A 27804-nucleotide genomic window follows, 5' to 3' on the forward strand; every position below is an offset into this window, starting at 1 on the left:
ACCAATTCAAATCCCATAGGTGACCATGTTAACGGTTGTGTTTAAAAACACTATATGCAATATATCAACCAAACTATGACCCATAAATATCAGTACTACAACCCCTACCTCAAAGTATTAACTGCAGAAAATGGTACCTTTCATGGCTCATTTTCGGTATAACCAGATGTTTTTACAACACCCCTAGTTTCGCACAAAATTTTAGTACTTGTTTTTTACATGTACCCCGTACATGTTCCAAGCACAAGGCTACTTGACACAGTGGTACTAGATGAATTAAAATTGTATACATTTTTAGCCCAGATGAAACTAATTTTTTTTACAACCAACACACTCACATTTATAACCAATCACAGGACTTGTGGTGTTAACTTCTCTATCAAAAGTTTGGTGCACCTCAAACTTCGACCCAGCTGGAAATTAATTGGTATAGTTCTACCTATACTGATAACATACATGTTTCAAAAGGTGGCGAATCATGTGTTTTTATAACAACCAGGATCTGGTGTCTTCTAACATAAACTAACAACTTCACTGAAACTGTTGTTTCTACAGTGCAACCTAATATAATGTACACTCACAAGGCACATGTATTTTGGACAGTTTTGTACAAATGCAATATGTCATATTTGAAAAAAATAATTAAAAAATAATAATACTCCTGAAGATATTTACTGTCAGATGTGTGTGTGTTCTCAGCTATATGTGTAGAGACAACATGGATATTCAGAGTATCAACTCCTTAAACCTATTCCATGGAAACACATGTACTTGACTGACCCGTAGATTATGAAGACCTTAATAGGCACATCAAAGAAATATCAGTATTAAAAAAATGCAATGTCTGAGGAAGGAAAGATCAACATGACTGCATCTGTATGAAGTAATGACTTCATGTCCTGCACATCACTGTTGGAGGGAAATCCTGTATACTGACTGTCTTCAAGTTACCATGTGCGGGGATTTCAAATCCATCAGCTATGCAGATTTTAAAAATGGACCATCAAAACCACTGGCAGCCACCAATATTCCTGACTATATTTTATGTATACCCTACTGTAGTTGGAGGTTTTAAATATTTGTAATATTTGGAATTATCATGCAGCTTTCACATATTTATTTTTGATTCATTACTAAAAAAACATGTTTTTAAATGACATAATTACCCAAACATCTATTTTATTGCATTTTTTTCTAATCCAGATAAATACAATATGTATATTGGATGTATTCCTACAATCTGTAATCCAGCATATTATTTAGCTATTAACATTGGATAATACAGCTTTAACAATAAAATAAATTATCAACTTACACCAAGGTAGATAATCAAATCTGGAAAAATTGGTTCTAAATCTAGTATACACTTAAAATGCACTTCATGGGAGTAAACGAAGTGATTATTTTTAAAAAAGATTTGATCTGGAGACCTAAAGATATGTTTAACAAGCTTATTGTTATGTATAAATGAGAACAGAAGGCACAATAGTGACCAAAAATTTAATTATGGCTTTGGTAAAGTTTTTCTTCAAATTAATTTTTTTATGTGCATAAAACTACAAATTTGTCTAAAATATGACTTAGCACCCTATAAGTATGTCAAAAGGACAATAAAAATCAAGGTCTTTAAAACGTTAAGCTTTCAGAAGTACATACATGAAACATTAACTATGTTTATGGAAATTAAAGACATTAACCCAATATTGGCACATGTTATTTTTAATATAAAAATAAATTGCTATTAAAATCTTAAGTTCAGATTGCCTAGATATATTACCATATTTAAGAGTAATTGTATATGGCAAGTCAAACACCATGTAAATAAAAATATTCAAATCTTTATAGTAAATATAGGCCAAAACCAACTTTTCCTCAGTGCTAATTTTTATTCAAACTCCATTGAGAGCCATGTACAGTAATTATTGTCAAGGTCAAGGTCATTGTGAACTTACATGGCCCAGTGACGGCTAATTAATCAAATAGTATAGTTTAATTTAATTAAATGACACAAATCATAATCTTTTTTATTATGCACTGAATATGTGCTATAGGTTGGACTATACCAATTCAAATCCCATAGGCGACCATGTTAACGTTTGTGTTTAAAAACACTATATGCAATATATCAACCAAACTATGACCCATAAATATCAGTACTACAACCCCTACCTCAAAGTATTAACTGCAGAAAATGGTACCTTTCATGGCTCATTTTCGGTATAACCAGATGTTTTTACAACACCCCTAGTTTCGCACAAAAGTTTAGTGCTTGTTTTTTTACATGTACCCCATACATGTTCCAAGCACAAGGCTACTTGACACAGTGGTACTAGATGAATTAAAATTGTATACATTTTTAGCCCAGATGAAACTAATTTTTTTTACAACCAACACACTCACATTTATAACCAATCACAGGACTTGTGGTGTTAACTAACTTCTCTATCAAAAGTTCGGTGCACCTCGAACTTCGACCCAGCCGGAAATTAATTGGTATAGTGCTACCTATAGTGCGCCGTGCGGCCCAATACCTCTGACTTCAGCACTTGAGGTTTCTGTTAGGGTTACCTCACCCTTAGTCCATATCAGTCTAGCCTCTACCCACTGACCAGTCCAGCCAAAGCTCCTGCTGGCATAGCTCTCTGGGTCACTGAGACATACAAACCCCCTCACCATGTCAAGGAATGGACTATGAAGGGGTTTGTGCAGTTTGATTGGTTGAAAATTTACACTTGAAGTAGAAGACTTCAGTACTAACTCACAAACACCGCCTAGTTTTTAACTGAATTATATAGTAATAACGTGTGCAAAATCATTTCTACCAGTGTCTACAGTAAAATTATTATTCCTGACATCACCTATGTACTTTTTCCCCAGTTAAATTTTATTATAAGATCCATCACATTTCCCCCATTTAATACATGCCATATTTGACTTGACAGATGTATATCATTTAGCAGTAATGTGAAAGCAAACCATCATCAGTTTGACACAGTTTAGTCATGAGGTGATATGAAACCAATAACACTATGAGAGTTAAAAACCATATGTTTGTGAGATTATTTTCAGCTACTTATGTATAATCAAACACAACTGTATTGACATAAACCCAAGTGAAGCTGCAGCAGTTCGCCTATGGGGAACTGATCTCCATAACCTTTGTAAATGTTTGTTTCCTTCCATAGCACAAAAATACACCACCTTCATCTTGGAGCTGTGTTCATGGTCCTGCTGCGAAGTGGTAGGGATTCTTGTAATTGCCCTGTCCATCTGTATAATTGTGCAAAATACTCATCTTTTTATCTGTGGGGTGGATGGTAGGAAAGGACAGGAAGGTTTGTTTACTGACACCTCAGAACATAGTTTAATCAGCGGTTATTAGGTATCGGAACTATGGTAATGGTGACTGCAGGATTAATGTAAAGCTACAAGGGCAAGACAGGCAAAATGTATTTCTTCCTTAACTAATTTTAGAATGAGTAAGAGATTTAAGGAGAAGCTATACAATAACTTTCATTTTGTACTTTTAATGTGGACTTCAGTTTGTAAATCAAATCACCAAAGAGTGAAAAATTGCTCTTATAATGCATAGGAGTTATTTTATAAGCTTTAAATTTAATGTTATTTGTTTTCAAAACAATTACTAATAACTCGGATTAAACTGACCATCTGGAACTATTGAACCTCTCAAAAACAGTCTGCATGATAGTAACAGAGTAACAGTTGTGTTTGTTAGCTATGATTCTGTAACTGGTAGCACTCTCAGGAGACTTTGGTACCTCATATCTTTCTCTGAATAGCTTTAGCTTACATTGTTTGGTAACCTTAAGCTCAGAAATGTTTTACAATTATATAATGGTCTTACATTTTGTAGCTGGATAATTATGGATAGTTCAGAGTATTTCAGAATTAATGATTTTAGTGCTATCTGAAACATGTTTCTGTACTACTACTTTTTAAAATCTTGCAAAATTTACCTGGATTTTTTTTCCCAGTGAATTTTTATTCCAAGATAAAGTCACTTAAAACAAATCAAAAGTAACACTGTACATGCCGCTGTAATGTAAATCTATCTGAATAGTCCTTTGTTCGGTGGCCGTCATAAACTTATTGATAAGCAGCAATATGTGAAGCATTTAACCAACAGGGCCTTAAATCACCACAGCAAGAATCTGTTGTTTATGGCATGCCCAGTTGTGAATTGTTCCCTTGCCAGTCTTTGCATGTAAAATTCCACATATATAAAAGCTGCTAAGACACACCGTACCACACATGTTTGAGAAAGCCAAACTCTTGTACCACAGGGAGTCATTACTGGACCCAGTCTGCAGGGCCTAATTCCTCCATCTATTTGGGCTATGGGAATCATTCCTCTCTGGAAACATATGTCACATGTTATCAGTGGGAATCACTTGTCTTCATTCTGTAGGCTAGCAAAAGTATTGTTTTTTGGCTGTTACAAGACAGTCTGTTCTGAATGCTTTTTATTTGTCTTCTAACCTGAAAGAAATGTTTGCACCTAAAACATGTACTGCTGTCAATTTGGTTTGAGAGGTCTGCATAGAACAAGAATGTGCCAAATTTTGTGACTTTTTTGCTGAAGAAGAATAGACATTTTATTTCGCAGTTGTGTCTTCAAACTAGACAGCTACATTCTGTAATGTTTCAGTTATCTTGTTTTTGAACATTAACTACACATGGTATGTACATGGAAAAGGCACTTATAATAAACCTTTCAGTTGGGTTTTTGTTGTTGAGAATTCCAACATTTTATATGAAACAGTTGATTTCTTCATTAAACTTTAAATTATTTTAAACCGTCACATTTAAAACAAGTTTTCCTTTGACAATGAAATATATCAAAACATTTTATTTTTCTACTTGAAGTAATTTTTTTTTATATTTATAAGGTTTTAGCCATTTTAATAACAAGAAAGAAATGGTTTATTTAACGATGCACTCAACACATTTTATTTGCGGTTATATGGCGTCAGACATATGGTTAAGGACTACACAGATTTTGAGAGGAAACGTGCTGTCGCCACTACATGGGCTACTCTTTCTTATTAGCAGCAAGAGATCTTTTATTTGTGCTTCCCACAGGCAGGATAGCACAAACCATGGCCTTTGTTGAACCAGTTATGGATCACTGGTCGGTGCAAGTGGTTTACACCTACCCATTGAGCCTTGCGGAGCACTCACTCAGGGTTTGGAGTCGGTATCTGGATTAAAAATCCCATGCCTCGACTGGGATCTGAACCCAGTACCTACCATCCTGTAGACTGATGGCCTAACCACGACGCCACCGAGGCCGGTTTTTAATAACAATGGCAGCTTAAACCAGTTGAACCAAATGTGCACATATTCTTTATAGTTTAAATCATTTAAATATTTTAGAGAAAACTAGTCATCATCACTGATAACATCTCAGCAGAAAATAACACAAGACAATAACAGTAATTTCTGCATAACAGTACAGGGACACATACTTTAAAGGGACATTCCCAAGTTTGCTGCAATTTTAAAGATGTTATCGACAAACAGACTTTTTAACGATTGTAATTACATATCAAATATATTTTTCTGCATAAAACATTAATGGCTGTATATTAAATGGTTAATACTAGGTTAAATTTAATTTTATTTCCTAAAATACATTTTTTTTGTATGTACGAAATTATTTGAAGACAAAATCCAAATTGGACTTCTTACAAATATTAATTCGACCAGAAACACATTGAATATACAGACATTGATATTCTAAACAAAAAAATATATTTAATATGTAAGTTTAATCGTAGAAATATTTTATTAGTTGGAAACATCTTACAATGCAGCAAACTCAGGAATGTTCCTTTAAAGGTTTTGGATATACCAAGGATATGTTTTGTGACTGTCTTTCCATGGTTTATAATACTGTACTGAACCATGGTAAAAAGGCTTCCCTCATTTTCAGGAATGAATGGCATATTAATAAACTTTTATATAATAAAAATTCACAATTGCAGTGTCAAGGCACAGGGAAAGAAAATTACATGATCTATTTTAAAATGTAATAGTAAAATAATGTTCTAAATACTCTAGAATTGCAACTGTAATATACCGATGTGAAATTTAGCAACCAATAGTAAATCCAACCTTTTTATTTTGTTTCAGGTGGCTAGATAGAAATGATATGCTGATTGGTGATACGGGTCGAATACATGTCCAGGACAACCGGCTGGTGTTTGAAAACCCACAAGAGATTGAATCTGGCAATTACACATTTATTGTTAACAATACTGCTGGTGAAAAACGACACAAAGTCTGGATTACAGTTTCAGGTAATTTTACTGCTGGGACATGATCACCTTTCAAATATATTGTTTGTTTTGTAACATAGTTAATAAATTAAAAAAATTGTTCCCAGTCATAAAATAGATTTAAAAACAAACTGACTAAATCCATTACTGAAACAGTGTTTTTTTCTCTCAAAAACTATATACATGTATATATAATATAGTAACAAATTATAGTGTTTTTCAGTTCATGTTTCTCCCTCCATAATTTTTTGGAATTATTATTATTATTTCTTTTTGCAGTTCCACCCTTTATCAGCAGAGCACCACAGCCTAAAGAAGTAGAAGAAGGGGAGAAGGTGGAGTTCAGTTGTCAGGTTGTTGGCACCTACTACCCAGTTACAACCATTGTGTGGCTGAAAGATAACAGTTTCATCCACATTGTAAGTGTAAGAATACAGTACAGTTTTTACAGGGATTATGATGAATGACATGTATAAAAGTTAACAGTATTTATTGATGTCATTGTCTTGCCTTTACCTTTCCAGTGGAGGTGGCAGCAACAGCGATGGCATCAACTTTTACATAACTTTAAAGTTTTGCGTTTAGATGAGTTTCTCACAAACTATAAGTCCTAGGTCAGTGAAACTTGGTTTATAGTTGCATCTATGGATGTTCATCACAGTGAGCTGAAACTTGGTTTATAGTTGCATCTATGGATGTTCATCACACTGAGCTGAAACTTGGTTTATAGTTGCATCTATGGATGTTCATCACAGTGAGCTGAAACTTGGTTTATAGTTGCATCTATGGATGTTCATCACAGTGAGCTGAAACTTGGTTTATAGTTGCATCTATGGATGTTCATCACAGTGAGCTGAAACTTGGTTTATAGTTGCATCTATGGATGTTCATCACAGCTAGTCTAGCGGAAAAACATTTGTTAGCCAAGATATTTTATTCTGAGGAATTCTTGTATTATATTACCAGGTACAGGATGGGTTTTGGGGGTCACGCCCCTCCCCCTACTCCATGCAAATCTTCTTTTTAAAATATATTTTTAAAAACTTCACTCTCCCACAATACAAAGTCCCCTTGCACAATTTCCTATACATGCACATGGTTATATGTATAAATGTTAACGTTATTTATTAATATGTTACAGGGTCTTATATTAAATCATAAATTATGGATCTGATACTGCTGTCATATTGGAATATGACCCATATAAAAGTGAACAATATTTATTGGATGTATTACAGGGCTCGTCTCGACACCGTATGAATTTGGAAACGGGTGTCCTGCACATAGAACCAGTGCTGTTGAGTGATGCTGGAGAGTATGCATGTGTTGCCAACACAACAGGTCACCCCATGGTGGATTCCAGTCGAGCCTACTTGAGAGTAACAAGTAAGGTTTATACTTGCTGCTTTCTATGTCATCATTCACAAAAGTTAAACATAACCTTCTAACTATAAAATTATCATTTCTAGTTGTGTGTTATATTTTTATATTGGTTCTCCCCATTGAGTTGGTCTGAGTTACAGTCCTGTCATAGAGCATGCACTCATCCGAGTGTGATGAGTTATAGTATTGGTCATCTTTGAGATCCCACCGCTCCCCCCCCCCCCCCCCCCCCCCCCCACTCATTCCAACCAATACCATGCTGCTGCTATATTTATAGCTGTTTGTAAAAGATCCCTAGCTACTAATCGGTATCTGTGGCAGAAGAATGTTTTGTTTCACTATTTAGACCAAGGGTTAAAATTGTCCTTTCTCCACAATGGGCATCATTTGACAAGCTAAAAAGAACCATTGGTCATTTAATGTATTTTGTAAAAACCTTAAATTTTGTCATAAATATCTCTTGGGAGTATTGAAATGTAACTGTATCATTTGACAAGCAAAGAATAGCCTAGGTCAATAAATATATATGTATTTTGTAAAAACCTTAAAATTCTCTTACAAATATCTCTTGGCAGTGTTGATATGTGGCTGGATATAATTTGTTTGGTTTCATTTATTTATTTATTTAGTTCAACCTGTACCCACAGTATGGACTATTTCCACTTCCGTATTGTTATGTTTTCTGTGTTGTTGTTGCCATGGAAGCTGAAGTTCAGTCCGTATCCACAGGATGGACTATTTCCACTTCCGTATTGTTATGTTTTCTGTGTTGTTGTTGCCAGGGAAGCTGAAGTTCAACCCTTACCCGCAAGATGCGTACCTGGAGCTGAACCTGCATGGTAAGGTGGAGTGCCATGCGGAGGCGGAGACACGGCCGGTGATCACGTGGATCAAACACGGCAACCACCTCGACGGGCTCGACCACGTCTACCAGGAGCGCGGCATGCTGCTCTTCCAGACAGTGCGGCGCAGCGATGAGGGGTACTACTCATGTATTGCATCACTACGCCAACGCTACATCAACTCAACCATCTTCATCAAGATTATTGGTGAATCTCTTCTCTCTTTTTTGTCCTTTAGTGTTCCATTTTGTGCCTTTCACTTATTTAAATTGGTGTGTCCCCACTATCATACTAACAATTAAAATAATTGAAAGATACTCTACAAAAAACATTTAAATACCGAACCCCCCAGCCTATGCCCCTGTAAAATATTCATGACTTGTAATAAATGCAGAATAATACAAGTGTAATCATTTCCATGTGACTGATAACTGATGGCTGCTGTAGTTAAACAATGTGGTGACACGTTGATAAATAAAATACCTTTCCCCGTAACCCCCAATAGAGTTTATTTAATGTCACTACATACTTGGTCAGTTATTTTCTTGTTAAGGCACAGAATCTAGTTTACCTATCCCTGCTAGTATCACCAGATTTAAAAAAAAAAAAATCAAATACAAATTTACAATAATATTGTTTCATATCAGCTGAAGTATTCAAAATCATCAATGACTATTGGCATTTTACCAACTGTTTAAATTTATATTCATTTTTGAAAATGTAAAACATGTTTTGATTTGCTACAGACATTAAACTAACCAGAAACATGATGTGCAGATGTAAATGTTCAAAATACGAAATATTGATACTTCAAGTGTCATGTTAAATTAATATGTTGTATTACACAAAAATATTTTACCATGGTTAAAACTGGAATTTGTATTTTGAATTGCAAGATTCTTCTGTATAATACTTTGTTTTTCTGTATTTCATTTAGAGGGTCCACGGTTTGCCATTCGGCCAGAGAACACCACAGCGTTTGAAGGCCATGCTGTGATGCTGCACTGTGTCACATCGGGTGTGCCAAAACCATCCGTGTCATGGGACCGGAACAGACTGTCGGTCCCATCCACTCTGCCAAGATACAAGGTATTTTCATAGTCAGTCTGATTATTATTTACAGCTTTTCAATAATCAGATATTTCTGTTTTTACTACTTATTAATATAGTTGAACTTGTGTCTAAGGTCCACCCAAAGGGATCTACTAAACCAGTTTATGAGAAAGTGGCCTTTATATAGATGCAGCACATGTGTACAAAGTATATACCTGATGTCCTCCTTCAATGGACCTGGGGTTATTTTTCTCCATCATCCCAACCAGTGCTTTTTAAATGGTTATGGTGCATGTGTTACAAAGGCAGTGCTATTTACAGTTCTATCAGTGGGAAAGTGCATACAGAAGATAAGAGTAGCCTATGTGGTAACAGCTAGTTTCCTCTGGCTATGGTGGTTAGTGATAAAGAAATCAGTGTAGTAGTCTTACCTGTACCCATTACCGTTAGAACTTGCCCTGGGTGGGAGCAGGTACGGGGATGCAACACGTACCCATTACCGTTAGAACTTCCCCTGAGTGGGAGCAGGTACGGGGATGCAACATGTACCCATTACCGTTAGAACTTGTCCTGGGTGGGAGCAGGTACGGGGATGCAACACGTACCCATTACCGTTAGAACTTGCCCTGGGTGGGAGCAGGTACGGGGATGCAACACGTACCCATTACCGTTAGAACTTGCCCTGGGTGGGAGCAGGTACGGGGATGCAACACGTACCCATTACCGTTAGAACGTCCCCTGGGTGGGAGCAGGTACGGGGATGCAACACGTACCCATTACCGTTAGAACGTCCCCTGGGTGGGAGCAGGTACGAGGATGCAACACGTACCCATTACCGTTAGAACTTGCCCAGAGTGGGAGCTGGTACGGGGATGCAACACGTACCCATTACCGTTAGAACTTGCCCTGGGTGGGAGCAGGTACGGGGATGCAACACGTACCCATTACCGTTAGAACTTGTCCTGGGTGGGAGCAGGTACGGGGATGCAACACGTACCCATTACCGTTAGAACGTCCCCTGGGTGGGAGCAGGTACGGGGATGCAACACGTACCCATTACCGTTAGAACTTGCCCTGGGTGGGAGCAGGTACGGGGATGCAACACGTACCCATTACCGTTAGAACTTGCCCTGGGTGGGAGCAGGTACGGGGATGCAACACGTACCCATTACCGTTAGAACTTGCCCTGGGTGGGAGCAGGTACGGGGATGCAACACGTACCCATTACCGTTAGAACTTGCCCTGGGTGGGAACCAGTACGAGGATGCAACACGTACCCATTACCGTTAGAACTTGCCCTGGGTGGGAGCAGGTACGGGGATGCAACACGTACCCATTACCGTTAGAACTTGTCCTGGGTGGGAGCAGGTACGGGGATGCAACACGTACCCATTACCGTTAGAACTTGTCCTGGGTGGGAGCAGGTACGGGGATGCAACACGTACCCATTACCGTTAGAACTTGCCCTGGGTGGGAGCAGGTACGGGGATGCAACACGTACCCATTACCGTTAGAACTTGCCCTGGGTGGGAGCAGGTACGGGGATGCAACACGTACCCATTACCGTTAGAACTTGTCCTGGGTGGGAGCAGGTACGGGGATGCAACACGTACCCATTACCGTTAGAACTTGCCCTGGGTGAGAACCAGTACGGGGATGCAACACGTACCCATTACCGTTAGAACTTGTCCTGGGTGGGAGCAGGTACGGGGATGCAACACGTACCCATTACCGTTAGAACTTGCCCTGGGTGGGAGCAGGTACGGGGATGCAACACGTACCCATTACCGTTAGAACTTGCCCTGGGTGGGAGCAGGTACGGGGATGCAACACGTACCCATTACCGTTAGAACTTGCCCTGGGTGGGAGCAGGTACGGGGATGCAACACGTACTCATTACCGTTAGAACTTGCCCAGAGTGGGAGCTGGTACGGGGATGCAATATGTACCCAATACCGTTAGAACTTGCCCTGAGTGGGAACCGATATACGGCGATGCAGCACGTACCCATTATCGTTAAAACGTACCCTGGGTGGAAGCAGGTACGAGGATGCAAACCCATTACCAATACCCATCAGTCTTAAGCCTGATGATGTAACCACAACACTACCAAGTCTGATGTGTTTTTATAATTATATTATTTCTATAATTTGACAGTTAAAAATGTGTATGTAGAAATTTGAAAGTGGCTCATATAAATATTTTATTTTCTTTAATGGAGAAATAAGGTTCATAAACACATAGTATTGATTATGTTGTTATTATTTTATTTGCTACAGATTTTTGACAATGGCACACTTCTGATCACTAAAGTATTTATGGAGGACAAAGGAATCTATGGATGTCTAGCAAACAACACTGCTGGTCAGATCCGAGCAGAAATCTATCTTCGAATCACAGGTACATATAATTGGTCTATAGAATATTTGTTTTATAATAGTGTTTATGACTGTTGCAAATAATACCTACTAAAAATCAAAAAAAAATTATCCAAATTTGTGGTGATTTTACCACATTTAATTGGATCTAGATTAGATGATTTGGAATAATAAAATGTCTGCCTTGAGAAAGATGACTTAATACAGAATCGTGGACCTATTGTATTATAGAACTTTAAAATCTTAAAACTCAACCCTTGTAGGTAAAAATGCCTTTCCTTTTTTTAATTTCTTTTTTATTTATTTGTTTGCAATTACAGTTTTGAGCTTATGTCGAATTGAGGCATCAGGCACACTGCTTTGGTTACACGCCAAGGCTGACTGGGCTGCCTGTCCAGTAGAAGGGTTAGGGATTAGTTATATGTGTTAAATAACTAATAGCTCTGAATAAATAATGTACTGGAGTGTCATTATGAAAAACATTCCAGAGACGGGATCTAGCTGTCAGTAGAGCACTTTCATGGGGTGCATGGTTCAAAGATCGAAGCCCTTCGGTGGACCCATTCTCTGGTTGGGTTTTCCCCGGTTCCAACTAGTGCCCCACAACTGATATATAAAAATGTGGTATGTACTGTCCTGTCTGTGGGAAAATGTATATAAAAGATCCCTAGCTGCTAATGGAAAGATGTAGCAGGTTTCCTTTGAAGACAACATGTCACACTTACCAAATGTTTGACATCCATTAACAATGATTAACTAATCAATGTGCTGAAGTAGTTTTTGACTTCAAAACAAAACTAATGATATATTCCTTTCCCTGGGTTTCTGAGTAAACTGACAGTTTTGTTTGTTTGACAGATGCACTGGATGACAACGAGAGTTTTGATATGATGAAGACCATCATCATTGCAGTGTGCTGTGCTGGAGCCTACTTGGCTCTCGTCATTGGACTAACAGCTTTCTGCAGCTACAAGAGGCTCTCCCGCCGCAAGAGAAATGGTCTCAGTAAGCAGTTAATCTTCTGTAGCATATTGTTTAAAACCCCGGGTGGTGTCACGTGACTATAGAAATAACCCACCTTTTCTTCCATCTCAGTAGTAATCAAGGTTACTTTTATTTATAATCCTTTGTAAGACCTGGGGTTGTGAACAGATTTGTAAAGTTGCCCATGGGAATATGCCTTTTAAGATTTGGAATCATGGAATTCATTATTGGTCTGTCATCTTGTGTAAACCTGAATTACATTTTCAAATTGTAGGGAGAGGCCTTGATGTAGGCATTTTGCCTGTTGGCCAATCCCCAACCAGTATTATAATTAGGAATACATATTGTTTAAACAATATTGTTTAAAAGAGAAATGGTCTCATTAAGCAATTTATCCTTATACAGTATTGTTATTTGAAAGACAAATTTATTTTTAAAAAAGAAGAAAAATCCAAAATGATGGATAGCTATTAAATTAAGTTAGTGCAATCTAATATCTTTAAGGAATTACCTTCTTTCTAAATACATTCATAATTGTTTTGGAAATCTAGGTTTTGATATCGTTAAAATACGATAAGAAATGGTTTTTTAATTTTTATTTCTTGTGATATGGAGTAACAGTGTGAATTGTTTACTGATAAACTTTCAGTGTCCATTCCATTAAAAACAGAAAATGGTAGTGTGAATCGGGAACAACATGAGCTGCTGATGAAGGATCGAGAGTCGGGAACTCAGTTCCGCAGTGACAGTGACAACCGTTCCCACGCGTCCGGGCTGAGCTCACACCAATCCTCACAATCCCAGCACTCACGCAGTCGCAGGAGCAGCTTCGACCGCTTCCAGTTCCCCAGACAGGATCTACATACACTGGCAATAATAGGTGAGCGTGCAGAGTCAAAGTTCAGTTCATAATATTGTAAACAATTTATACAATTTATGGTAGATCTTTGAGTGAATGAGTAACTCGTTTAATGTGTACATATACCACAAAGGTTTCGCACACACCTGACTCAGGTTAAAACTCTGACGTCGCCAGTGACTAAGTCAGGGCCAGGAGTGGTGGGGGGGGGGGGGGGGGGGGGGAGTTTGAAATGGAAGGAATTTGGAATAAGAATTTAGTGGTTAGGTCAGATACCTAAAGCCAAAATGAGAAGCTGGCAAAAAAAAGTTAAGGTCCAAAAATAAAGTGCGTCGGACTGTTTACAAAAAAATAAACATAAAATTTAAAGTCCGACTAAACCCATACCTGGAGACAAAGGTTCTTGAAGAGGTTGGTACCTATGGAGACGAGATGAAGTGCTTGCCATTGAATTGTGTCACAGGTTTCCTCCACCTGTGACCTAGCAGAGCTTTAGCTAGCTCGACGTAATGGGTGCCGGCGATGATCTTGAGAAGTCTGTGGATGGTGGTGTTGTCCATTTCCTAGAACATTAAAAGTTGTTGGTAAATTATGCTTTCCTAGGTATAAATATTCCACAATGACAGAATAGTATACTTATATACATTGGGGGGGGGGGGAGTCCAAAGGGTCAAATAAACAGCAATGCTCGAACCAAGAACGAAGTCCTGAGTTAAAATTACACATTGTTGACAAAGTGGTTAGTTTGAACTACACTATGGGTGGAATCATTTTGTCGAGCACCGACGGGGTTCGAGCCAATGGGATTCAACTGTATATATATATATATATATATATATATATATATATACTGTTCTAATTATATATAATTATATATAATTATGTGTATATGTATATATATCCATAATGCAATAAATACAAAATAAATATTGAACAAAGCTTATTAAATTTGTTGTTTCAGGCAAATGTCAGTATGGAGATGTGTTTTTAGCTAAAGCGAGAAGTATCCGACCCACAGAACTGGAAACCCTGGTGGTTGTTAAGTCGCTGTTGTCAAAAGAAGAGAATATATTCTTCAATTTCCGCCAGGAAATGGAGATGTACAGCAAGCTGGATCACGTGAACATTGTGAAGCTGTTGGGCATGTGTCGCGAGATGGACCCGCAGTTCCTCATCACTGAGTACTGCGACTGGGTGAGTACATGTGGTCACCTTGCACATTCACATCACTGAGTACTGCGACTGGGTGAGTACATGTGGTCACCTCGCACATTCACATCACTGAGTACTGCGACTGGGTGAGTACATGTGGTCACCTCGCACATTCACATCACTGAGTACTGCGACTGGGTGAGTACATGTGGTCACCTCCAACATTCACATCACTGAGTACTGCGACTGGGTGAGTACATGTGGTCACCTCGCACATTCACATCACTGAGTACTGCGACTGGGTGAGTACATGTGGTCACATTGCACATTCACATCACTGAGTACTGCGACTGGGTGAGTACATGTGGTCACCTCACACATTCACATCACTGAGTACTGCGACTGGGTGAGTACATGTGGTCACCTTGCACATTCACATCACTGAGTACTGCGACTGGGTGAGTACATGTGGTCACCTCGCACATCACTGAGTACTGCGACTGGGTGAGTACATGTGGTCACCTTGCACATTCACATCACTGAGTACTGCGACTGGGTGAATACATGTGGTCACCTTGCACATTCACATCACTGAGTACTGCGACTGGGTGAGTACATGTGGTCACCTCGCACATTCACATCACTGAGTACTGCGACTGGGTGAGGGTGAGTACATGTGGTCACCTCCAACATTCACATCACTGAGTACTGCGACTGGGTGAGTACATGTGGTCATCTCGCACATTCACATCACTGAGTACTGCGACTGGGTGAGTACATGTGGTCACCTCCAACATTCACATCACTGAGTACTGCGACTGGGTGAGTACATGTGGTCACCTCGCACATTCACATCACTGAGTACTGCGACTGGGTGAGTACATGTGGTCACCTCCAACATTCACATCACTGAGTACTGTGACTGGGTGAGTACATGTGGTCACCTCCAACATTCACATCACTGAGTACTGCGACTGGGTGAGTACATGTGGTCACCTCGCACATTCACATCACTGAGTACTGCGACTGGGTGAGTACATGTGGTCACCTCCAACATTCACATCACTGAGTACTGCGACTGGGTGAGTACATGTGGTCACCTCGCACATTCACATCACTGAGTACTGCGACTGGGTGAGTACAAGTGGTCACCTCCCACATTCATACTTCTTAAAGGTGCACTATCGTCTTACAACACTGTTGGGCATGTCGCAAGATGGACCCGCAGTTCCTCATCACTGAGTACTGCGACTGGGTAAGTACGAGTGAGAAAGAAAAGGAATTGTTTTATTTAATGATGCGCTCAACACATTTTATTTTATGGTTATATGGCGTCGGACATGGTTAAGGACCACACAGATATTGAGAGGAAACCCACTGTCGCTACTTCATGGGCTACTCTTTTCGATTAGCAGCAAGGGATCTTTTATATGCACTATCCCACAAACAGGATAGCACATACCACAGCCTTTGATATACCAGTCATGGTGCACTAGCTGGAATGAAAAATAGCTCAATGGGCCCACCAACGGGGATCGATCCCAGACCAACCGCGCATCAAGCGAGCGCTGTACCACTGAGCTACGTCCCGCCCAGAGAACGAGTGGGTCACCTCACACATTCATACCAATTAAAGGTACACTATCTTCTTACTACACTGTCAGACGATGGCCAGTCAACATAGCAAGAGGTCTGTAAAAGACGTTTTTATGGCATCTTTTGCTAGAAATGGGTACCACTATAGAATTTTCCTTAAACAATATTTATTTCCAGTAGTAGGAACATGATATTAGTCACTAGATTTCTGCTTTTATTAATACCTATCCCTTGCAGTGATAATACACATTTGTAAAGCAACACTTAATAATGTCTGTTTTGAGTAAACTTTATGGTAAGAATTAATACCTGTGTGATTTGGCCATTAAAATTTATTTTGGGGTCAGAATAGGTAAAAAAAGAAGAAGAAGAAGATTTAAATAGATCTTCAAGGCTAGGGTTGTCTAAAAGTTAATTTTTTGCTTGAAATAGTACAAATAAATTATACATCTAGTCATATGAAATTTTAATTCTGAATGTAAAATCAACTACAAATTTGCCCAGGTCTCTACATGTATAACCCCCAAATTTTAAATCTTAACAGATGTGTAAATGCTTATAATTATTGAATGTATGCTGACATTATACAACCTATTGATTCAATACCTGTAGGTTGTGTTTCTAAAATGCTTATAATTATTGAATGTATGCTGACATCATACAACCTATTGATTCAATACCTGTAGGTTGTGTTTCTAAAATGCTTATAATTATTGAATGTATGCTGACATCATACAACCTATTGATTCAATACCTGTAGGTTCTATTTCTAAAAGGTACTTTACTTAAAAAAAACCCAGTATCATCAAAATTTGGATGCATACCATATGGTTACACTGGTGTTATAGCAGGTTTAAGAGCAGAAAACTCCCAGATGTCTTTTATGCACTAAGTCTTATATTAACATATTAATAAATGTGAAAGGAGGTTCATTAAGTAATTAGGTGTATGGCTGCGAAGAGTTGATAATGACTGGTTTGTACTTTACCTTTATCTTTTCTAACTCATGAAACTCGACTGCATGGGCCACCTGGTCTGTCTGCTGCTGAGTTTCATATACCAGGGTTATCTCCCTTCATCTGGAGCCAATCTAATGGTGTGATAGTAACTTGTTCTTTACCACCTTTCATATGATACATCAAGTATTTAGTTTACTGTGTAATTTCTCCTGCTTATCTAAATGTTTCTTTCTGAAACTAATGTTTCAATTGTATTCCATATGTTTGCTCTCCTAACAAGTTATTTATTACATTTACAAAACAAATCAAGACATTACATGTATGTCACTGGAGAAAGACTTTTTCTGAGATTATGTCTCCTAAAATAGGTAGATTTACGAGTGGTTTGATAGACCGGTGATGTCAGGGTAACAGCACTGTGCTTGTATGTGTGTAAGCTGGTTTGTCCGGTACAGACAGTGAATGATGAGTGGAGATATTTCTGTAATTATTTATTTCGGCAGGTATCTAGTGCATCATTCTGTTCCAGGCCATTTACTGTAACGTAAGTTAAGATAATGTCTTTGATATATTGATTTGATGCAATTAAATAGCGTTGCCAGCATACATGTAGATAACATATTTGGCTAAAAGTGTGGGTGTTATTTAAATTTGCTTGTAGTTGATTTTTAGTGGATGTGATCTAGCTCTGTGATGGAATCAAACCCCCTCGGGTGCATATAAAAGCTTCCTTGCAGCTAATGGGGAAATGCAGTGAGTTTCCTCCAAAGACTGTGTGCGACATCCAATAGCCAATAATCATTAAACAAAGCAAAATGTAACTTCAATATTTGGCATATGATCAGATTACTTTGTCAGAATGCATAAATTGTATCAATTTTAGCTGTGTCAAAACATATCCGATTTGCTAACACTATTTATAATTGCTATAGCTACTGTCAAACACATTTATTGTTTTCATTGATTTACAGTTGAGGATATTCTGTTGAAATATTCTTACTGATTTTATGGAACATGTCATTATCCTGTTCAGCTAATGCTGCTGTAGTTGCTATGATATGTTTTGCACACCTTGGGTGTGATGTCGCCTAGTTGTAAAGAGCTCACCTATGAGGAGACGATTTAGGATTGATACCCATTGGGCCATTTCTCATTCTAGTGAGTTCACCACGACTGGTAATATCAAATTTTGTAGTATATGCTATCCTGTCTGTGGGTTGGTGCATATAAAAGATCCCTTGCTACTAATGGAAAAATGCAGCAGGTTTCCTCTCTAAGACTATATGTCGAAATTACCAAAAGTTTGACATCTACACGTAATAGCCGATGATTAATAAATCAGCGTCGTTAACTTTAAACAGCAGGTCCTAATTACATGTATCTAGCTGGTGAAATGGAGCCTTTTTTTTGTTGAAAAATGGCTCGTCGCCAGGTTACTAAAGGGACAGACCCTAGTTTCAGCCCATGAAAATGGCTCGTCGCCAGGTTACTAAAGGGACAGACCCTAGTTTCAGCCCATGAAAATGGCTCGTCGCCAGGTTACTAAAGGGACAGACCCTAGTTTCAGCCCATGAAAATGGCTCGTCGCCAGGTTACTAAAGGGACAGACCCTAGTTTCAGCCCATGAAAATGGCTCGTCGCCAGGTTACTAAAGGGACAGACCCTAGTTTCAGCCCATGAAAATGGCTCGTCGCCAGGTTACTAAAGGGACAGATGACCAAAACAAATTCGAATATATGGAAATGGATATAATCTAAACAATAAACCAATCTAATTAAAATTAGCTCCACTATTACATGTGGATCTAAAGACAGCCAGTTGGAGCTCATGTCCACCAATCAAAACCTTACTTGCAGAATCCTGCCAGTGATTTAAAAATAATTTGAAAACATTCCGAATTATCCTGAGGGTATACGACATTTCGTGTGAATTACGAATGCCTTAAAACATGTTTTATTTTATAAAATAATAATTTGTAATGTAAAACTGAAGACTGATTTAGTTTTTTTAAATTTTATAAATAAATAAATAATTTTTAATGTCAAATTGAAGACTGATAACCCACCCCGTACGTATTGGTATGGTTCGCTGTACTGCGGCCACTAAAATAGACTCGCCCGATATTTTTAGAATTTGTATGCTCCCAAATAACGTTATAAAAGGCGAAGTGTGATTGGTTAATATTTAAATTATTATTTACAGACGAAATGTTACCTGGACATTGGGGACTACGCAGTGTTGTTAGTTTTAAATCACTGGCAGGATTCTGCAAGTAAGGTTTTGATTGGTGGACATGAGCTCCAACTGGCTGTCTTTAGATCCACATGTAATAGCAGAGCTAATTTTAATTAGATTGACAATAAACTCAAAGTAAAGTATGAATTCACTTATCAAAAAGGGTTCTAATAGTAAAAAATAATGCATAAGTGTTTAAAACCTAGGGTATATCCCTTTAACAATAGTTTGAAGTGGCCATAATATAAAACATAATCACATGACAGACTGAGACACTGACTTGTCTAGTCTTGTAGCTCACATAACACCTTGTTGATCTTTTGTTTTACCTTGGCACCAGAATGTACATCATTACATGTCGCATCCTTTGCAGTGACCGATCAAGCATTGTTTAGTTCATGGCCATATTCATTTCAGGGCAGGATTTAGCTAGGTTGGTTGAATGCTCACTTGACGTGCTTGCGTCGCAGGATCGAACCACCTCAGTGGATCCATTCAGCTGATTGGATTTTTTCTCGTTCCAACCAGTGTACCACAACTGGACAAGGCTGTGGTATGTGCTTTCCTGTCTGGGAAAGTGCATATAAAAGATCCTTGCTGCATTAGAAAAAATGAATTATCAAATGTTTGACATCCAATAACCGATGATTAATTAATCTAGTGATGTTGTTAAACAAAACAAACTTTTATATTCATTTCGACCATGCCAGAAAATACTAATTATCACTGTTATTTCAACACAATGACACATTAATTATCTGTTACTTACTATAATGTTTTTAATGAAAATGTTCAATTACATGTATTTTGCTTAAATTTTATTACTGGAAGTAGTATTTGATAATGAAGTAGGACAATTAGAATTAAGTATATTTTTCAAAACTTTTCCAAATGAACAAAGAACATGACAAAACATGAAATTTACTGAAAAATCAGGGCTTCAAGATTATGGTAGCCCAACTTCCATGGCTAGTGATATTCAATGTTAAGCTAGTAAAAAAAAAGAAGAAGAAAAAAAGAGTCAAATGTTGCAGTTAAGTCTGTTTTGTAAATATGAATATCCTGTCCCCACCCCAACCCCCAATGTTGGTGTTTTTAAGCTCTATCTCCCTCTTTAAGTAACATATCTGATTATTATTATTATTATTTAGCAAAATTATATTAACTTAATGAAAAGTAGGGAAAGTTAATTTTTAATCGTGACTAATAAATTTAAAAAATCACTGATTCCATGGCTAGTGGATTAAAAAAACAAATCCTAGAAGCCCTGGATAAATGTTAATTTTGCCTATTTTTATAAAATGTCTCCTCTTTCTCTGGGAAGGGAGAAGTCACTTTTCCTAATTTTTCAATTCTAGACTAGGTGCTTGCAACAGTTGTTATCTTAGAATGAGGTTTCTAGTTATCCATAATTCTATTGTGTACCAAAATATCTATAAAAAGTCATAGAATATTCATTTATTATTTATTCCATGATTTCTGTAACCCTTAGAGCATTATGTAAATGTTGAACAGCCCCAACATGCAAAAGCAGATGTGGAACAATGGCACTAGATATCAACGTTTGGTTTTTGGACAACTTTGTGTCATTGTGCACATTTATGGGTACATATGTATCTCTCTTCTCTTTCACAGTCTGAAAAACTACTTTATGGGGGGGGGGGGGGTTGTGATGATTTTTTAAAATTCTGAATTAGAGTACCAGTATCAGAAGCACTAACATCATAACAAACCAAACTTACCTTATGGTATCTGTTAGCTGACTGATTGTATTTCAAGCATAATTTATCTCATTTGACAGGGCAATATTAAGCAGTCATGTCTGGACACTGGGGTTTTATTATTTCACCTTCAGGAATGTTTGAAACATGTTTTAGTGCATAAATAAACAAAAGGATTGAGCACAAGTTTGCCAACTTGCTAGGCCCTCTCTCAAGAATATTATAACTGTTCACCTTATGGGAGGGTAATAATAAATCTATTAATCCTCATTATATACATATAGGCATTCTGATACTGTTCCAAGTTGTAAGATTATTATAACTTTATTTTACAGTAACCATTGTATATGGAGGTTTAATTGTTTGAGTTTCAAGAAATGTCTACTGAGATATATATATATTTCAAAAATTAGTTTCAAGACTTCTGTAAATGTTTGTGTTTCCATTGTACTGTAATACTGAATATTTCTTTTGATAGGGTGACGTGAAGCAGTTTCTGCTGGCTACCCGAGGTGACAATGGTCAAAGGATTGCCCGAGTCCCGGCTCTGACGACCAGTCAGAAGGTTCGAATGTGTCACCAGGTCTCGATGGGGATGGAGCACATGTCCATGCACCGATTTGTTCACCGTGACCTCGCTGCAAGAAACATTCTGTTGACGTCACGTCTCGATCTAAAAATCTCGAGCCTATCACTGAGCATGGACGTGTATGCAAGCGAGTACTACCCCCATGGCGGAAGCCTCGTGCCCCTGCGCTGGTTGGCCCCCGAGGCCCTCCAGCAGGACGGCTACTGCACCAAGTCCGACGTGTGGGCGTATGGGGTGTATGTGTGGGAGGTCTTCCATCTGGCCGACCTGCCTTTCAGACTTAAGAGTGACGAGGAGCTGCTGAAGGAGCTCAAGGCAGGAGAGGTGTGTTTGGAGTGCTCTGAGCAGTGTCCGTACGAAATCGTGGACTTGATACGGCGGTGCACGGCCGAGTTGCCCCAGGACCGCCCCACATTCAGCGACATCGTCGTGTCACTGAGGATGCTCCATGACTCTATGCCAGCCTTCTGACTAGGACAGGGGCAGGAGTTATCTCCTCCTCCTAGTGCTGTCAGGGACCTAGTCTAGAGAGGGCAATCTGTCTGTTATCTGTGATTCATATCAGTCTAAGACTTGGGAGGTACTGTGTGGCCTTTTCAAACAAGGAATCTCATTACATTTGGGCCAGTGGGTGGGTGGGTGGGGTGTGTATATTTGTGTGTAAGGGCAAACTATTATGGAGTTCCACTGTGTTGGAATCTCTCACCAAGGCCAATATTCAGAGGAGTTTATACCAATATTTTAGGTCTCTTAATATTTTGGAGGCTGGTTTTTTGTTTTTGTTTTTTAATATGTGATGTCTGATGCTAGAATGTAACTAACGAGATGGACTGTCAACAGTATTTTTTATTTTTCACCACATTAAACCAATGGTTCTGTTACCAGAGTTACACAGCAATATATATAGTACATGTAGTGTGTGTTCCTATGTCAGGATGTATTTTCAAGTTCATATTTATTCTAAATCAGCTGTATATTTGCCAAAGATTATTGTGCTGACTGCTAATAATTCATTTCTGAAATCCACTTGTTATCCCTGTAGCAGGAAGAAAATGTTTATATGCTTCAAGTTTTACAGAATCATTTATATGTATAATTACTGCACAGTATTTTAGTATTTGCATACAAAGTATGTAATTGTAAAGTGATAATCAAGCTATCCTGTCAAACAGTGCTGGGTTGCATTGGTCTATAATCGCTTCTGTTTGGTCTATATTCTCTTCTCTTTTGTGTATGTTCTCTTCTATTTGATCTATATTCTCTTCTGTTTGGTCTATATTCTCTTCTCTTTTGTCTATGTTCTCTTCTATTTGATCTATATTCTCTTCTGTTTGGTATATATTCTCTTCTCTTTTGTCTATGTTCTCTTCTATTTGATCTATATTCTCTTCTGTTTGGTCTATATTCTCCTGTTTGGTCTGTTCTCTTCTATTTGATCTATGTTCTCTTCTGTTTGGTCTATGTTCTCTTCTATTTGGTCTGTTTGGTCTATGTTCTCTTCTGTTTGGTCTATGTTCTCTTCTTTTTGGTCTATGTTCTCTTCTATTTGGTCTATGTTCTCTTCTCTTTGGTATATATTCTCTTCTCTTTGGTGTATATATATGTGTCAGTGCTCAGTAGGTTCTCATTGATGTAGTGTGTGTTATGTGCAGGTTACACACCTTTCAGTTTCTCTTACCACTTACTTACCACTGGTGTGTACATTCAGGTCAGTTAGTGTTTTGCAAATAACACTTTCTTAGCAATATTTTAGAATTAGATATATATGACAAGCTGTACTCTTCTATATTTATTAAGTAACTTATATTTCCTTTGCTAGGAATAAAGAGTCACATAAGAATAACAGGCACTAGCATATAGAGACTGCAACCTATATGTATGTATAATACAGATATATCAGTCAAACCAGTTGGTAAAAGCCATCCAAAGGTCCTACTAAATATGGTTTTATGGACAGGTGTCCATTTACATAGGTACAGCATTAATGTTGTGTACTGAACATAACTTTATACACCTTAGTACTACAAAATGGCCTTTATTATAGCAATTTACAGGGAAATAATCACCTGAAAATCTAAACTCCATTAATCTCAGCCTTCATTAATAGACAAAAATAGTATGGGACATTTTATTCTCAATACCAGTTTCATTTACCAAGTGCTTATTAATGAGATACTGGAGCATGATAAACAGTTATTAAATATAAAGAAACTTAAATTGTTTTGAACATTTTAAGCTACCAATACCAAGGAAAATATATACTATAAATAAAACTATTTACAGTATGTGGATTGATTTCATTATTCAGCATGTTATGACATTCTAGTTCAGCAAAACATTATATAATGTAGGACAAGTTAATTGTTATTGGGACTATTAATTTATTATCATCCTTTAATAGCTTTATAACATAAAATACCAAATGAGGAAGAATTTAATTTAATTTAATATAGCCTTTTTACAAATATTGATTATATAAGTTTCTCCGTGTTTTTCTGAACAAATGTTGGCAGTAACTACCCGGAAACTTAATTGTATTTTAATATTACATGACAATTTTAGTGAAATATTTAATAATAATGTTGCCTGTTCAAACGAGAAAAAAAGTGCATGATAATTTTCATTGATTTCCATGTTTTTGTTTTCACTATTTAATAGAATTTTTAAAACATAAATAACATACATGTACATGTATTTGCTTCAGTTTCCACCTTGGTGCATTGACTTTTAAATACATGAGTAACATTAGAATATGAAATACAAGGGACCACTCCTGACTTTTTATATATTTCTGGCTAACATAGTTCTTTTAACAATTAAAATTACATAACTGAAACTGAAATGATAGGGGCATTGTACAACCACCACCAGTCTTCACATGACATGAGGTACTTCAGATATTCATTTTCTGCATTCAGATACTACCCGTTTTATCTCTCTCTTTCTATTTATTAAAAACACCACCAACATTTACAACCGAGACAAACAGTTTTTGGACATCACAAGCATATATGATGGATGATACTGTAAATCAGGAAATGTTAGCGAGCATAAAATGTTAGCGAATTTAGTGAGGTCATACAAGATGCTAATAAAAAGCTTTTGTGCGATTGTTTTGTCTGTGATTAACTGGCACAACAGTGGTTACATGCTATTGATTTAACCAAAAGCATAGCAAACGACAGTATTTACTTAGCATGCACATTATTACAATTTTGTACTAAATTCAAGGTGTCTGTAAGCTGCATAACATCAAGAGTTGATTACTTCAGCTGATCCTACAATTGTAATGACCTCACTAAGCTCTGTAGTTGATATCACTTATTTGGATGTTGCTACATTTTAAGATGGCTAATATTTTATGATTTACAATAATGAGATGAATGGTGCTGCTTGCAGTATTTGCATTTTGATATGAGATTGATTGATAGGGCCATGCTGCAAACACTATACTGTCAGTTAAGCTAGCTCAGTATCACCCACAGCCTGGATACACCGAATCTACAGTGTCTGCTGAGTAATAATCCTCCAAGTGGGGTCATACACTCAGGGGGAGACACCCATAAAGTGATTGAAGCTCAGTGTCTTAGGCCTTACACCTCTTCAATGAGTCTTAGGGGTACACTCATGTGGGCTGGAGCCGGTACTGAAATGGAAAATCCCCCATTGCCTCAGGTGGAACCCACCAGCCTTTGGTCCCATGGCTTAACCACTACACCATTGAGGCTGATACATTCAAATACTTCAGTTTTTACCCTTATACAAATGACACCTGCTCATCAAAGCTCATAAGCCCTTTGTGGCTTTCACATGCTGTTTAACTGTATTATTTAGTACACAATATATTATTTACCAACAATACAAATATGAATCAAATGGAACAAAATCTAAGAAATAATTCAGTGCTATATGTATACTTCATATTTAAAATGTTATCCATACTAACAGATTGCATATATTATATTAGTCAGCTGTGTGATTCTAATGGCATATTGTTAAATTTTTTTATTCAAATCTGATAGCTTGCTATATCTTGTGAATACTGTGTTTGTGTGGTCATATTTAATGTCTTTTTATTATGTTGGTGCTATGTTCAAATGTTGATCCTATGTTAGTTCTGCTCATTTGTGATAATCCATGCCGACTCGGTGTATGTATAATATATATTATAACATGATAAAAGTCCCAGATTGCCTAACTTGTATAGTGCTTTGATATACTGTCACGTCTGATGACAGTGTGAACTTGTATATTATTATTATGTGTATGTTTAGCAACCAAACCCATTGTTCCTATTTACATGTATGTTACACATCTGTGCAAAAATAATTATATTGGTTCTGTTATGTAAATAATTTAATTTATATGATAAAGAACTGCATTATTCATTATACCCATTACACCACATTATATTCCACAGACAGTTCAACTTTTATATAATATATAACCTGAGTGCCAGACTGAACCAAGTGATAAATAATCCAAGCATCAAAACAAGTTGAGAGTGATCATTCAGGTTGCTATGACAATAAGAGTCCAGAACATATTTCATACTTTGTTCTCACCAACACCAACTAATTAAAAAACAACAACCACCTCTTAGGATTTGATCAGTGTTGGTTTCACAAATGTTATAGCACTGAGAACAGTGATGTGAATGAATAACAAAGTATATTAGAGTTTATATGAATGTTTTAGTAATACAAATAAAATCCCTAAGAAACAAACCCAATGTAAACATCAGTATAGAACATAAACTCTTGAAACCAGATACTCCTTAAAGAGGACTTTTTACTAGAGCACTGGACCGAGGTGCTGGAGTCGCAGGATCAAACCGCCTCAATGGACTCGTTCTCTGACAGTTTTTTTGTTTTCTTTTCTCAACCAGTGCCCCACGACTGGTATATCAAAGGTTATGGAATGTGCTGTCCTGTCTGGGGAAAGTGCATATAACAGATCCCTTGCTTCTAATGGAAAAATGTAGCAGGTTTCTTCTAAGACTGGATATCAGAATTGCCAAATGTTTGACATCCAGTAGCTGATGATTAATAAATCAATGTGCTCTAGTGGTGTCATTAAATAAAACAAAATAAACTTTCAATGTTTGGTCCCATTGGTTTCTGGTTCAATGTATAACTTCAGGGACTTAAGTTATAGAATATCCATTGTTTGTGGTAACCTGTATGTAAACATTAACACTAGCATCATAGTACCATACCATATTTTTATACTTTTAGCAATCCATTTCAGCACACTGACCTGATTTTGCAAGCTATTTCATTTTTACCATTATTATTTAAGGTACGCATTTGTACAGATGAGATATTTTGTTTAAATTTGTGCTGATTTTCGCTTACATTATTTAGAATATATTAGTTCAGTATTTACCAGGTTGCTACTTGCCTTGCATAATTAATTGTTCTACAAGTTTTTTGCAACCCAGCAATGCATAATGTATTTCATGTTGTATTCGTGCTTGTCAGTGGAGACCAGTGCACATTTTTAGTTGTATATATTGCAGTACTTGAAATAAAATGAATATATTAGAGTGTACTTTTTTCAATTTTGTTTAAAGCTGACTAACCTTTTCAAAATTTTAATTCCAACCAGTGTTTTACAATAGATACATCAAAGGCCATAGTGTGTGCATGAAGTATTTATTGGATTACAAAATGAAAATTAAAAAACTGCTACCGTTACAAAACTGTAGCCACAAATATACAAGATAAAGATATTAAATGGATTTGGTAC

General features: G+C 37.3%; 1 protein-coding gene across 2 annotated transcripts in view; it reads left to right on the forward strand.

Moving 5' to 3' along the window:
* Nucleotides 1-22671, forward strand: part of LOC121370666 (inactive tyrosine-protein kinase 7-like) — a 146416-nt gene extending 123745 nt beyond the window's left edge. Inside the window, exons 8-17 of one of the 2 annotated variants that reach the window (XM_041496053.1) lie at nucleotides 6157-6323; nucleotides 6582-6721; nucleotides 7541-7688; nucleotides 8468-8734; nucleotides 9465-9616; nucleotides 11860-11980; nucleotides 12817-12963; nucleotides 13592-13822; nucleotides 14763-14995; nucleotides 21943-22671. In XM_041496053.1, coding sequence (XP_041351987.1) covers nucleotides 6157-6323; nucleotides 6582-6721; nucleotides 7541-7688; nucleotides 8468-8734; nucleotides 9465-9616; nucleotides 11860-11980; nucleotides 12817-12963; nucleotides 13592-13822; nucleotides 14763-14995; nucleotides 21943-22524 — 2188 coding nt within the window. In that variant the 3' untranslated portion in view covers nucleotides 22525-22671. The remainder of the gene's footprint in view (nucleotides 1-6156; nucleotides 6324-6581; nucleotides 6722-7540; nucleotides 7689-8467; nucleotides 8735-9464; nucleotides 9617-11859; nucleotides 11981-12816; nucleotides 12964-13591; nucleotides 13823-14762; nucleotides 14996-21942) is intronic. The other variant, XM_041496055.1, reaches the window with a different exon arrangement.
* Nucleotides 22672-27804: the final 5133 nt, after the last annotated feature.

The sequence above is a fragment of the Gigantopelta aegis genome, chromosome 4 (assembly GCF_016097555.1).
Source record: "Gigantopelta aegis isolate Gae_Host chromosome 4, Gae_host_genome, whole genome shotgun sequence".
Taxonomy (NCBI): domain Eukaryota; kingdom Metazoa; phylum Mollusca; class Gastropoda; order Neomphalida; family Peltospiridae; genus Gigantopelta; species Gigantopelta aegis.